The sequence below is a fragment of the Camarhynchus parvulus genome, chromosome 19 (assembly GCF_901933205.1).
Source record: "Camarhynchus parvulus chromosome 19, STF_HiC, whole genome shotgun sequence".
Lineage (NCBI taxonomy): Eukaryota > Metazoa > Chordata > Aves > Passeriformes > Thraupidae > Camarhynchus > Camarhynchus parvulus.
The window spans coordinates 8,646,264-8,660,490 of NC_044589.1; the positions used below are offsets into that span (position 1 = coordinate 8,646,264).

The 14,227-nt window shown below is 46.9% G+C and overlaps 1 protein-coding gene across 3 annotated transcripts in view; it reads left to right on the forward strand.

Moving 5' to 3' along the window:
* Positions 1-7,549, forward strand: part of VMP1 (vacuole membrane protein 1) — a 59,633-nt gene extending 52,084 nt beyond the window's left edge. For all 3 annotated transcript variants that reach the window (XM_030962650.1, XM_030962651.1, XM_030962652.1), the window contains 2 exons: positions 5,422-5,524; positions 6,728-7,549. In XM_030962650.1, coding sequence (XP_030818510.1) covers positions 5,422-5,524; positions 6,728-6,871 — 247 coding nt within the window. In that variant the 3' untranslated portion in view covers positions 6,872-7,549. The remainder of the gene's footprint in view (positions 1-5,421; positions 5,525-6,727) is intronic.
* The last annotated feature ends 6,678 nt before the right edge of the window (positions 7,550-14,227 follow it).

Sequence of the window (14,227 nt, forward strand, 5' to 3'; positions counted from 1 at the left end):
TAAGCCTGAGCCAGGTTTTGAGCAGCCCCAGCCCCAGGTTTCCCTAAACCTAAGCCAGGTTTTGGGCAGCCCCAGGTTTCCCTAAACCTAACCCAGGTTTTGGGCAGGTCCAGCCCCAGGTTTCCCTAAGCCTAAGCCAGGTTTTGAGCAGGCCCAGCTCGCAGGGCTGAGTCAGGCTCAGGCTGAGCCCCTGTGAGTCACTGCAGGGTCCTGCTGGTGGTGGAGCCTCGGGGAAGTGGATGGTTTAAATACTGTGAGAATCTTTATCAGCACAGGAAATGACAGCTCATTAAACTACTAACCGTTGAGCCAGTTTAGATCACTGTCTGGAAAAAAATTAACCATTGAAGGCTCAGAGGGCTGACATGAAGAAGGTGCCCTGTTGAGACAAGGACACGTTATGCAAATGAATCAGCTTTGCTAATTGGCCAGTGGCATAAAAATATTTCCACTGGAATCTGGTTTTCAATGGTTTTTAAAATATCTGGCTTCCAAAGAAGTCTGTACCACCGTGCTGGAGTGAAACTTTTGAGAGAGGGGTGGGTAAAATACCCTAAATATTGAAATCCCCAAATCCAGAGCCTGTTCCTAAAAGTTTTATTGCTTTGGAGCTGCAGGATGGATTTTTCTTGTGTTCTCGCAGGGGAGTGAGAGATGGGAGTTGGTGTTGGCGGGATTGTGCTGGGAAGGTGAAAGCCTTTGCCTTCCCCTCTGGCCTGGCTGTCAATAATCCACTGAAATGAACTGTTTGTAAAGAGCTGAAGGTCCGGGCAGGGAGGAGCCCATCCCAGCACGTTCCCTTTCTCTGTGGGATCCCTCAGTGCCTCTTGCCTCCCTTCTCTGCAGCAAGAGATAATCCCTGGCCTTGGGCGCTGCCAAACCCCCGGGATCTGCTGCTCCTGGGTCAGAGCTCTGCCCCGTGCTCCTCATTTGGGACTCTGCTGCCATTTCCCAAAGGATGAATTTCTCTGGCTCTTTCAGCCCAAAAAGCTGAATCTGGGCAGAAGCTGCTGCTGTTTGCCCCAGTGTGTGGAGTCAGAGGGATTTTCCAAGCTGAGGGCTGTGAATATTGGAGGGATTATCCATCAAGTGGAGCCTGACTCAATATTGCATCACCTTCCCCAGGTGTGTCCAGCCTTGTTTGCACCTTCTGCTCCCCCACGGGGCTCTGGTTTCCCTCCAGGTTAGGATTTCTGTGATTAAATTAAATTAAATAAAATATTAACTCCCATGTTTGTGACCCCCCAGTGCTCCCAGTTTCCTGACATCCCACTGGGGTGGTCCCAGTTGCTCTCAGGGCTGGCTGCTCTGAGGTTCTCATTTCCATTTTTAATTCCATCGGGATCAGTTTGAGAACAGCTCAGGGTTATCTATCAGAAACTTACAAATTTTCACTCATGAAAAATCCCATGGTTTTGTTCCCAAAATTTGAGTCTACAGTGGCAGCTTCTTTTTTTTGGAAAACACTTGGGAATTCTAACATTTCCCCCTGGAAAAGTGAACAAATATCCACATATGCTTTGCTAAAGTGGGAATTTTAAATCCTAATTTATGGTGGGACAGATTTTTGTGAGCTATTGGTGCAATGACACTGACACAGCATTTGATAGAGACTGTACTTGAGGATTTAGCAGAGTTGGAATTAATTCCCTGTGTGTTCCCAACCTCTCAAAGCACAGGTTGCAAATATCAAGATTAAATAAGTATTTTTAATATTAGTAAAAATGCAGATGACTGGAATATCAAACAACTTCCTACTTTTTGTAAGCTGGCCCAGGGAAAATACAATTTTTTCTCCTCTGGGGTTGGTGCTTCATCCTGGTGCCTTTGAGAAAAACCTTTCTGTAGTTCCAAAGGTTCTGTTAAAAAGATTGGAAGTTACCCAAAAATCATTTAACAACAATTTGAGGTGCAACTGCTGAAAGTTGTTCTTGGAAAAGCAAATTAATAAATTTAAATTCAGATTTGCTGTAACTGGGCTGGAAGTTTTTGGAGTCAGACTCTGCAGGTTCTTGGTGTAATTTTTGAAATAATCCTCAAGCAACTTTGCTGAATTTCTGTCACGTGCTGCTTCAAACAGATGGGGAGTTTTGTTTTATTTATTGGAAAAAGAGCTTTAGAATTTGTCTTTTGGATAGAAATTGTAGCTCTGAGTTTAAAAAATGAAAAAGTGCATCTGTTTAATTACAAATACCAGGTAATTGTTCTGAAAACAGGCACCAAGCGTGTTTTTTCAGTGAATCCTAATTTTTATGGGTGTTTTCTGTTGTAGTATTAGAACAGAAATAATGGTTTTGACTAAAAGGTTAAAATTTTAGTGAATTTAGGATTACCAGAGGCTGCTGCCATTTTGGGGAGCCTGTTCTCAGTTTCAACTCCTTGTGAAACACTAAAATTTAGCAAAGAATCAGGATGAATCCTAACAAAAATTTAATATTTAAGTTGTTCTAAAACATCTTCTGGATGAAAACAACTTGTGAATCAGAATTTCTCCTTCCATATTCTGGGTTTGAAAGGCGCCGGGTTTGATTCCCGAAGGAGCACAGGGAATTGGGTTTGGATTATTCCGGGGTTATCTTCCAGCACCTTCCTCCTGCAGTGCTGGGAAATTTGCGGGATTTTGGAGGTGCTGAGTGCAGGAATTGTGATGCAAATCCAGCCCTGCCTGGTCCCACCGGGATCCCACAAAATTCATCCCCAATTCCCCCTCCCCTCCTCGGGTCAGCACCGAGGGGTCTCTGAGTTGGATTTGTGACCTTTGCAGGGACACAGAACTGACATAAATCAAATTAAATTATTTTAAAGATTTTTAGATTATGCCTTTGGATATCAGTGGATGATTAAATGGTTTAATTTTTAATTAAATTAATTAATTTTAAAATTAAATTATTTAATTTTTTCCAAAAAAACACCAGTAACCAACACTGTGCTGCCGAGATGGGATTTCAAGAATTTCATGTGGATCTCTGATTTTCTAGGTTTTCCTCCTCTTTTTTTGCTCCTTATTTAAATCTGGGCACATTTTTTTCAGAATTAAAATCTTTACAAATGTACCAAAAATAGGAGCTGAGGTCCTTGCATTTAGGATCTTGCAGTTCTTCAAAATTGCTTTGATAAAATTACTTTTGTGCACTTAACAAATAGCCGTGCCCAGAAAAGGAAATAAAAAGTGAATTATTTAGTGAGAAAATTTTTGAAATATTGTTTGGATGCACCAGGAGCTCCTCAAGGCTCTGCTCTTGGGTTTCATGTCTTTGTTCTGTGTTTAATTCGATTCGGGGACTGACCCAGTTCAGTTTTCGGTGAGGAACGGAGTCATTCGAACACCACCCTGTTAATCATTGATCCCTCACCATTTAAATATTCCTCATTTCATAATCATGCAGGAGTTCAAAAGTAAACCATTACCTTGCAGTCGCTCCTCAGGCCTCCCAAGAATTGGGTGAGAAAGAAAAGAAACCTCAAAATGTGGCTGATGTTCCAGGCGTGACTCGTCCCGCGCGCCCTGGGAGAGCTTTTCCCAGTGCTGAGACACCTCAGGATCATTGGAATCCTCTGGAACATTGACACATCTTGTCTAAAATGGACAAGGGACGTGCTTTGGGCACTCCAGGGTTGTTTTTTCCCAGAATTTGTACCAGTCCGGGCACAGAATTTCCTCACCCGGCGGTGAATCACGAGGGAAGCGACCTTTTGCTGGGAAATGGGTTCAAAAAACCTCCTTTGCCCCCGGCCATGAAGGAAATAAATAGATTTACTGGAGGAGAATGAGACACTTTGTTTCGTGCTTTTCATAAATTCCTAAAATTAGAAAGCTGTTATTTTTTAATTGGGCTTCGGCCTGGAAAAGAGAATATGGTGTCAGAGCAGGAGGCTGAGGGGAAGGGTTTGAGATGGGCAATTGTACAACTACTTAGAGGTACACCTGGTGTGCCTCGGCTCTGAAGGGTTTTACTAAACCCTCCCTGGAGGAGCAGCAGGAGTAGTGGGTATAATAAAACCAAATAATCAAAATTCAGGTGAGTTTTTTAATGTAGAAGACCACGTGTATGATAATGTGTAATGTAGATTTCTTTAAAATAAAACAAAAATCAAAATCTCCCTTCTCTTTTACAACTGAAGTGGTCAGTAATGAGAAGTGCCCTGTGGCTGGGGTGGATCCAAGTTCGGGCATGTTCTCCCCACACAGCTCAGGCTGTGGGGCTGCTGCTGATCATTTTGAATTGATACTTGAATTTGGGGAGTTAAATAATGTAGAAGAACACAGTGATTTATTTAAAATGAAACAAAAATCAGAATCTCTCTTTACAATTGTGGTGGTCAGTAGTGAGAGCTGCCCCGTGCTGGAGTTAGGATGGGGTGGATCCAACTTTGGGAATATTCTCCCCACACAGCTCAGGCCGTGGGGTTCCTGCTGATCATTTCCAATTTATATTTGAATTTGGGGACATTTTGAAGGGTTGTGACCATCCTTACAGGGTTTTGGTTCTCCTGCTAAGCAGGATTCAAGGAAAAGCTGCTGGGAAGGCTGGAGGCTGCCCAGAGCCGAGCGCTGCCGTGCTCAGCCTGGGCCGGTCCCGGCTTTAGCAGCGGGGCTTGGAGCGGGATCGGAGAGCCGGGACCGGGCCGGGGCAGCGCTCGGGATCAGGGCTGAGGGCTCGGGGCAGCACTCGGGGCTCAGGATCAGGGCTGAGGGCTCGGGGCAGCACTCGGGGCTCGGGATCAGGGCTGAGGGCTCGGGGCAGCACTCGGGGCTCGGGGCAGCGCTCGGGGCAGCACTCGGGGCTCAGGACTCAGGCTCGGAGCCTCTCCTTTGTTCCTTTGTTAATCCGGGCTCGGGGGAGGCGCTCCAGGATGGCTCCCGCATTCTTTCGGGGCCGGGATGACGCACGGCTTGTCCTAAAAAGGACTTGGCCGGGCAGAGGGGCCGGCTCCGTGAGGGAGAGGGGCGAGGCCTGGGCGAGCAGTTTCTTTTTTAACCGAGGGGTGACACAAGCCCCAGTCATTTCCTCATTAATCGGTTCAAACCAGTTCTTACAGGAACTGCCGCTGATAAATGTGGGACTTCTCCGAAGTCATTCATTGGGTTCTCGGCGCTGCTGCCTCCCAGGAAATGCTCCGGCTCTCGGCTTCCTCCTCTCTCCCAGCGCTGCCTCGCTCAGAAAGATTTTTCTTTTTAAGCACTTTTTGAGGATCTGGGGAAGTGCATCCCTCCCGAAGTATCAGATCAAAAGATGAAATGTGATTTATTTCGTGGGGTTCTGTTTTCTCGAGTAGCTTCGAGTTCTCTGCTGAGCTGTGGCTCAGCCTGAACTTTGTTCTGATTAGGTAAAGTGGTAAGTTTGAAAAAAAAAATGTTTTTTCGGTTTTTTTTTTCCCTCCTCTATTTTGTCTTGTTCTCTGGGATGGACTTTCCATCAGTGCTATTCCGAGTATAGGTCCTTCTCTTCAGAAGCCATTTCAAGAATATTTGGAAGCTCAGAGGATAAAACTTCACCACAAATCCGACAGTGCTGTGCCACAGGTAAGACCCTGTTTGCCTCCCTTCCTCCCTCACTTTTCCCTTCCCTGCCTTCCTTAGACTTGTAGTTTTTACAAACATAACTCACCATTCTGTTTTTCAAAGATCTTCACTGACCCAGGGAATAGATAAAAATCTCATTTTAAAAGCAACCTGGGAATTAAAAATGTTAATTGTGTGCTACTGGATTTAAATTCTTTAGAGGAAAAATGAAAGTATAAATCAAAACCGATGGCTTGTCTTGCCTCTGCATTAGCTGCCTCTTTGGAAAGTTAAATTTAAGGAGAAAAAAGTTGCCTTTCCACATGAAATGGTAACTGGGCAGCACCAATGCTTCAGAAGCCAGCGGGATGTGTGGCTTAGTGGGCAGTAAGAGAAATAAAGCCCCCAAGCCTTTAGTCTTTGAAAGGAAAAGAAATTACAGTGTCCGGGGCAGGTACGTGGGGCAGAGGTGTCCTTTGATACAGAAAAAAGTATTTCAAATTTTTTCTAAACTTGCCCTGAATTTTCAGTGGGACAGAGCAGCTTTGACATTAAATTCTTCAGGCTGCTGAGGCATTTTGAGGTAAAATCCACGGATCCAAGTGACATTTCACGTGCAGAACTTGCAGCTGTTGGAAAGGTCCCTTTGCCCGTCTGTTACCACAAAAGAGCCGGAGCTGGGAGGCTCTGCCTGGACCAGGAAATGTGCGGAGATTGCTGAGCTGGGCTCTGCTGCCCTCCTTTGACAAAAAGCACAACTTCAAATTCCCGTCAATAAAACGCTGCAAGTGGCCGGGAACTTCAGGGCCACCAAAGAGTGGGATCCTAATGGGGAGATAACCCAGAAAAGGCAATTTAGGGAAAAAAACCCCATTGTTAACCAACGACCTGATTTCTTTGTGAGGAACAGGGAGTGACAGGCGGGGGCTGCTAATTCTGAGCTCCGCGAATTGTTAATGAAGCCCAGCCAATACTGGGAATAATAAATCACTTTGGGAGCCCTGGGAGTGATCAGGGACTCGTCCTCTGCCCGCCAGTGGGTTTGGCAGCCCCTCCTGCATTGTCTTTCAAGGGACCTGCAGGAATCCTGTCAGCTCACACTTGGTTCCTGCTTTTAATTTGATTAATTGCAGAATAAAGACACGGTCGGGCTTTCCCCTTTCGCCCAGAACTCTCCATGTTCCTAATCTTCATTCTCCTCCTCCTTCTGTTTTGTCTCTTCAGGGGGAAAACTGGCTATCCTGGATATTTGAAAAATTGGTGATTGTCATGGTTTGTTATTTTATCTTATCTATAATCAACTCCATGGCCCAGAGCTATGCCAAGCGACTGCAACAGAAGATGTACTCAGAAGAAAAAACCAAATGAGCTTGGAAAAAATGGGAAAAACCCCTCAGGATGGGTTTTGGCAGACACAAGAAATGACACAACTTTTCATATGTTTAAAAAACAGCATTATTCAAAAGGGGGAAAATTTTTAACATCAATTTTCAACTCGTAACAAGTTTGGTTTTTTTTTATTTGATTTTGAAAGTAATTTGGATATTAGAGCAACGGTTTCATTGACAAATTTATAAACGTTATGGTAAGAGGTGAATGCTTCACCAGTCTGGGTTGTGTTTTACAGGATGGGCAGTGGGGTGTTAAATGCAGTTTGACACAAATGTTGTCCAATCCAAATTACTTCCAAAACTGATGGTTTAATACTCCCCATCTCCTGATTTAACTTCAGACTCGCCTGAGGGTAACATTTTCTTTTGAAGGGTGGCTGGTTTGCTTTTTCCATAAGTTTCAAGACCATGAAAATGTAAATAACTGAGTACAGGTCGGGTACAAAGTGTTGCATGTGCCTCATGGTAAGGCTGTTCTGTCTGAGTTCCCAGTGTCCCATTGCATTGCACGCTGGAAAAGCCACCCTCTCCAACTTCATGATGTTAGCAGAGATGGTTGATGTCAAAATGCTGAAGCCAACATTTTTTTATTCTGTATATTTAGAATGAAGTTAAGATAAAAACTTTATAAAGTCATCTTATGATCATTCCAGAATTTCTTGTGTCAGTCTTTTTGAGCTGTTTCTTTTCCTCTCTCACTTTCGGATGCTCTGTGCATGTTTGCTCATCCTTCCTGCACTAATGGTGCTCAAAGCCTTTGTTCTTTTTTTGTTTTGTTCTATTTTTTTGTTCTTTTTTCTTCAGAGCTTTGTGCTTAGCCAAGGGAGGAGGAAGGCCATGCCTTGCTTGAAGCACAGTCAGTGCTTAAGTAGGTGAGATAGAGAACAAGATTGGTTATCTCAAATTCTGCTCAGGTGTTTGCCCCTGAGCCCTGAACTGTGGGCAGTGCAGGAGAAGAGAGGGGGAAGAGTTCAGATTCCAGCTGAAAGCAGATTTTGTGTCTACCCAGTAATGGTGCAGAGGACTTTGGAGAACTTTACCCTCATGCTTTCAAAGTCAGATTTGTTATGATCAGCGTGTGCCAGTTCAGATTTCCAGGAACAGAATTGATACTAAAATGGCTCTTTTCCCTCTTCAGTGCCTCAATTCCCACCTCTGCTGTACCTGCATTGCTCTCACCACTTGTGAACAATTGTTTTTTATTTTTATCATTTTTATCCTAGGGGGGTAAGCACCAAGAATTAATTTGCCTTTCTAATGAGCATTCTCAGGAGGTGGCCCAGAGCCCAGAGCTCAGTTTGGCCAAGGCTGCTCCTGGGCCAGGTGAGGCAGGCTGGAGCAGCTGTGCTGAGCTGAGCTGAGCTGTGCTGTGCTGTGCCAGCCCTGGCTGTACCATCCTGTCGGATAGCTTATCAGACTGATGTTGACTGTTGGATCTCATGGCAACAACAGTCGGTAGGCTGTCTGACATTTTGGTATCTCTCATCTGACCCTTCCTCATCCGTGGCCAGCTGTTTCCACTCAGCAGCAGCAGCAGCAGCAGCAGCACATCTGTGGGTGCCTGGGCTGGCACTGAGCTCCAGTCCTGCAGAACAAAGCCCTGGTGAAGGTGGAGCTCCCCTGGTGGGGCTGAGGTTTGTACCTTTCTCTTGGCAGGGCTGGGAACTGCAGGCACTTTGGGGAGGGTTTGCAGGGGCTGCTCCAACAGGTTCAGTTCCAGTGTCTGCAAGTCCCAGAGCAGGAGTTGGTGTCAGGGAGCTCCGAGCACAAAGGCTGCTCAGCTGCTCCTGGTGGTTTTTAAAAGGTGAACAGTATTTAATACATTTACCATTTCTTGGCGTGAATATGGCCTTTGACAGTAATGTCACAAAGAACTTGTTGTGGTACAACTCCAAACCCCACAGCTGAGTTTGGAACTTCACCTTTTCAGCCTGCAGACCCTCGGTGTTGCACTTGGTAAGGGATCACTCAGGACACGGGGTCAGTGAGAGCCCTTGGCTGCTCTCCCACTCCTAGGGGCAGCTTTTGGGTCCCCAGATCTGTCACCTGAGGGCCCCAGGTGTTTATTAACCTCTCTCACTTCTGGGAGGGGATGGCATTGATGCCGTGCTGGGCTTCCTGTGTGTTCTCAGGTTGGAATCAAAACACTGCAATGATAACTAAGAGAGAAAAAAAAATCCTTTTCCCTAGAGCCCGGGCCAATAAACTGCACATTTCTAAATGCTTTAGAGGTCTCCTTAAAATTCTGCCTCCTGCCCACTGGAAAACCACAAGGAAAACTGAAAACTTCTTCCCACTTTTGGTTCAATATGTTTACATATTTATAGTGTGAAATATATATATATAACTGTTGTTCTTCAGCTTGTGTTTCCATGTGTCCATTCCAATAAGCTCTGCTGTCACATTGAAGCTTTCTAACACTAATTAAAGAGTGATCATTCTACCTGCTTTTATTTGGAGATAAGACCTGATAAAAGGTAAAAAACCCCATAATAATAGAAAGAAAGGTGACACAAATCCGATGAGATTTGCAATGGATAGTTTTATGTTTGCTTAATAAACAAAGAAATAACGTTTCCCAGTGTTTATTTCAGCTGGATTGTTTCCATTTTCGGTATTGAACTCTCTTGGTAACACTGTGACATTTGCTGTCCCAAACATTCTCCAGTGTGAGCACAGGAGATAATTCAGCAGCTGCAATTTGTGCCTTCAGAGACTCAGCCTTTGGCATTTGACCTGAAAACATGGATTTTCCTCCCTTAACCCAAAGTTTCCTTTTGTTGTACATCTCTTCATTACACATTGGAAGCAGTCAGTCAGTTCAGTGTGTTGGGGACAAATCCAAAGGGAGCTCTTGCAAGAGGAACAATCTTGGCACAAATCCCTATTTTTAGCTGCTGTTTCGTGCAGTTACACACTAAATAAAGTATCTTGGGTTTTTTTTGTGGGTATGACTGAAAATCACACGGAAGTAACAGCCCTGTAAAAACAACTAATGACTTTAATGTGACAGATTTTTATTTTAGTCTCATTATCTGTGAAACGAGGTCAGGTGGGGCTGCAGCTCCTCCTCCTCTGGGTTCTCTCCCGTTTTTTCCTGCGTGCCCTGAGGATTGTGCCTCCCCACACCTCTGCGAGGGGGCAGTGCCCCTGTGCTGGCAGCAGCCCTGCCCCAGCAGTCAGGAATTGGTGTGAGCAGAGCTCAGGTCACAGCAGCCAGGTCAGGTCAGTCTGTGCAGTTGCAGCCTCCCATCCATCAGAGCACTCAAAGCTGCTGCTCCCCGTCCCCAGCCCTGCCAGTGTCACCCTGGTTCTGCTCAAGCAGCTCCCTCACAGCTCCCCCAGCTGCCTGCTCCTGCTAAAAGATCCTTGTCACCATCACTTGGCAGGGGCTTGGTGCTGCTCCAGAAAGTCCTTCCCTGCTGTGCCTTTGGGCTTCATTATTTCATTTGCTAGAATGAGCCTCCCCCTTGCTGCAGGCACTGCTAAGTGCAAACACTCTGGATGTTTCCCTGATTATCAAGCAGAAATAGAAATATTAGTGAACAAAATTGATGGCAAGTGTAAAGAATGGTGGGGCTGGGGTGTTTCTTTGGAGGATAAAATGATTGGTTTTCTTTGAAGCACATGGTTAAAAAATACTTTGTAATCAGCAGTTAAAAGGCTGGATGTAGTTCTAGATAAAGTAATTGGAATGACTCTCCTGAGGTTAAAAATTCTGCTTTTTTTTTTTGCTGTAAATTTGGTTGGTTTTTTGAAGAAGGAAAAGCAGTAAGAAGGCGGTGAGTACTTCACCCAGCTCTCTGCAGACTGCAGCAGCTGCTGGAGTGGGAGGGGATCCTGCTGGGCCGGTGAGGGATCAGTGCTGGATCTCTGAGACCCAGGGGATCCTGCTGGGCAGGTGAGGGATCAGTGCTGGATCTCTGTGACCCAGCACGGGGGAGTGGAGCAGTTCCCTCCCCTGTGAACCCCTCCGGTGCATTCGGACAGGAGGTACATGTTTGTATATGCTCTTGCAAAGTCATTTTTAGAAGGATTATGGTGAAAAACTCTCTGAGCCTGCTGAGGCTTTGCTAATTCAGGTGCCTAATGGAGGGCATGAAGTGCTGGACTGAATTTTTTCATACATTTCCCTTGTTTATTGATGCATCCACTCAGCCTTCATGAAAGGCAGCAGAACATTGTTCTGGCAGAGGGAGAGGCTGGAACAACCTGGGTCAGCTGTCACAGGAAGGGAAGGAGCTCAAACAGAAAGTCACCACTGTTATGTCACCTCCCAGAAATTGGGGAGAGCCCTGCAATCCACCTTGGAGGGGAGGGAGTGTCGGAGAGGAGAATGTCTCACTGCGCGGCTGAATTAAACATCTAAGGATATTATGCAAAAGCCTTTTTTGCTTCTTTAGCCTGGACTTTACTAGCAGCAATTCAAACTGCAGCACACCTGGTTAGGGGTGGTTTTTAGGCTAAGGTTAGGGGTGGTGTGAGGGCTGGTTCACCTGTCACCCTCAAGCAGCCCCCACTTTGCTCCTCAAGGCATCTGCTCCCCCTCACCCTCCTCTTGTCACCCTCAAGTTCCCCGCTCTCAGCCTCTCTGTGCCACCCTGGAGCCCCCCAGTTGCTCCTAAAGCCCCGTTCTGCCTCTCAGCTCCCCCATCCTCTGTGTCACCCCCCAGGCCCCTCCCCTCAGCCCGCAGCCCCTTGTGACACCCTGCGGCCCGCAGACGTTGGCCCTGCCTGTCTCACCTGGGAGCTGCCCTGCTGCGAGAGCTGCACCGTCCTCCGAGGGCTCGGGCTCCTGCTGCTGGGGGGGACTCACGGGTGGGCGGTGGGTGAAGTGATGGATGGAGCAGGGAGTGTGGTGGGGCGGGTGAAGGGGGGAGTGAGGGATGGAGCAAGGGCGGGCTGGAACATAGAGCAGGGTTAGGGGAGGGGAAGGGGACACAGCAGGAGGGGCTGAGGTGAGGGGGTAAGTGTGAAGCGTAACTCCAACACCGAGTCTGCAGCCAACAAGAAGTCTGAGTGACCTGGCACCTTTCACGACAGTGCTGTTTTACGGAACATTTTACGACAGTTGCGGTTTTGCGGCTTTGCGGCACGCTTCACGACAGTGCGGCTTTACGACACCTTTTACGACAGTCGCGCTTTAAGACACCTTTTACGACAGTCTTATCACAGTCGTGCTTTATGGCAGTTTTACGACAGTGCTGCTTTACAGCCATGCCAAAACCGTTTTCCAAGCCGTATTTTGCTACTGCAAGTGGTGATTTTCATTCTGTGGCCTCCTTTAACTCCTGTACAAAGTGTCTCTCCCTCTTCTGCCTGGGGCAGAGCCCAGGGCAGCCCTGGAGCCCCCGGCTGCCCAGGAGGAGCCCGGTGTTTGTGGGGGAAGTGAGGCAATCTCTGGCAATAGATTCCAGCTGTGACTGAGCAATCCTTGCCTGTCAGTGAGCAAGGAAAGGCTTGAAGTGTTGCTTGGCAGAGCCTGAGAGCCCTTGCTTGAAACTGTCACTGCTGTCCCCTCCCTCGGGCCTTGGAGCCCTCTCTGCCCTCGTGTGGAGCCGTTCTTGGCCAAGGTCAAGCCTGTTCCCTGCAGGTTTGTTCAGCTGGAACAGGACTCCACGTGCCGAGGTTTCCTTCCTGATGTCACTGAAGAGTGAGCTCTCCTTTCACAGCGCACATCGCGTTTGTGTCTGGTTTTTATGTGAAAATCCTGGGTTTGAGGGGGAGCCTGACTAAATCTTTAGAGAGGAAAATAATGTGAGACTCTGAGCTAGCGGCTGGTGGGGAGGAATAGAAGCTTTCTTCTTGGGAGCCAAGTATTTAATTGGAATTTTGGTCTTTCATTGCCATAATCATGCTTTTGACTGTTTTATTAGTTGCATTTGGTTTCTTCACCAAAGTTCAGCCTGTAAAGGAAAGATTCACAAGTCCAAATCACTCCACAAACACAATTGCTGACTCCAGTGACTCCCAGGCAGCTGACACAGGCTGGAATTGCCCAAAGCGGGGTGGGGAGAAACTTCCCAGAGTTTCCTTTGCAAGTGGCAGCAGGACAGGCCAGCAGCAGCACGCCCCTCCACGGGAAGATGGATCCTTGAACTCAGGATGGTTCCAGCCCAGCTGGGAAGCAGGAGCTGTGAGTCAGAGCCCAGCTCTCAGCCAGGAGATTTCAGGGAGCAGCCCCAGCTGCCCTTGCCAGCCCAGTCCAGGATTTGATTCCACCTCCAGCCTGTGGGATGGGGCCACTTCCCATCCGTGCTCCTGTAAATGATCGGTTACAGCTTGGGCACTGCTGGGCACAAAGTCAAATCCACTCCTGCCCACAACTGCACCATCCCAGGCAACTGAAGTGCATTTTTGTGAGCCTTAAATAAACATGACATTGTCCATGTAACCAAATATGTACAATAATCATTTTAGCAGGATTTCAGTGCAGATCCAGCACGGGGCTCCTTTCTCCTCACACAACCAGTGAAACAAAAGCTCGAGAAATGTTTTTATGTCTTTTTTTTTTTTTTTTGTTTAACCAGTGGCTTATTTTAGTTTCTCCACTTAGTGCTTTTACTTTTAAAATAGGAATTTTGGCCTAGAGAACACCCTCAGTTTACTAATTTTTCTATCTTACAGTGTAACATTTGGGATTTTTAAGTTTGGTTTTAGGACAAGAAGGTTTCTAGCACCTAATTCACACAGATGAGTGTGACTCTCTTAGGAGCCACTGTTCGATATCTCTCAGCCTTGTATGAACATGGGGTTAGAATTTAGGTTTCTTCCATGATCTTTATCATGGAGCACCTTTACTCTAAAAATTGCCTTGATTTCCTGAGGAGCAGCTTCTCCAATCTCCCCTCTGGGGCCGTTTGCACCTTTTCCCTGTGGCTGGCAGGAATTTCCTTCTCGCAGCTCCTGGGAAGGGTTAAGCAGGGCTGTGCTGGGCAGGGCAGGGCAGGGGAAGCACATTCCCACAATGGGGCTCAGAAGGGACCACGCGAGCCCGGCTGGGCTGAAAGAGCCGGAAAAGCTCCGTGGTTCACACTCAGCATTATCAGCTCCACTTGCAGGCGCTAAAGCCGCCCGAGTGTGCGGGCTGTGCCGCAGGAGCGCGGGCAGAGGCTGGAGCAGGAAGCTCTGCGGGAATTTGCTGCCCTGGAAAAGCTCTGTCAGGGCTGCCCTTGGGGAAAGGCAGCAGCTCAGTTCCTTTTGGAAGCTTTTTGTGCTGTATCGGATCCATGAATCACTTTCCTGATTCCTCTTGAGCAGTTTTTAAAGTGGAGTCCAGCAAAAAGCAGATTTCTTTAAAGTACACTCAGTCCTATTTCCTTTTGCATGTTTG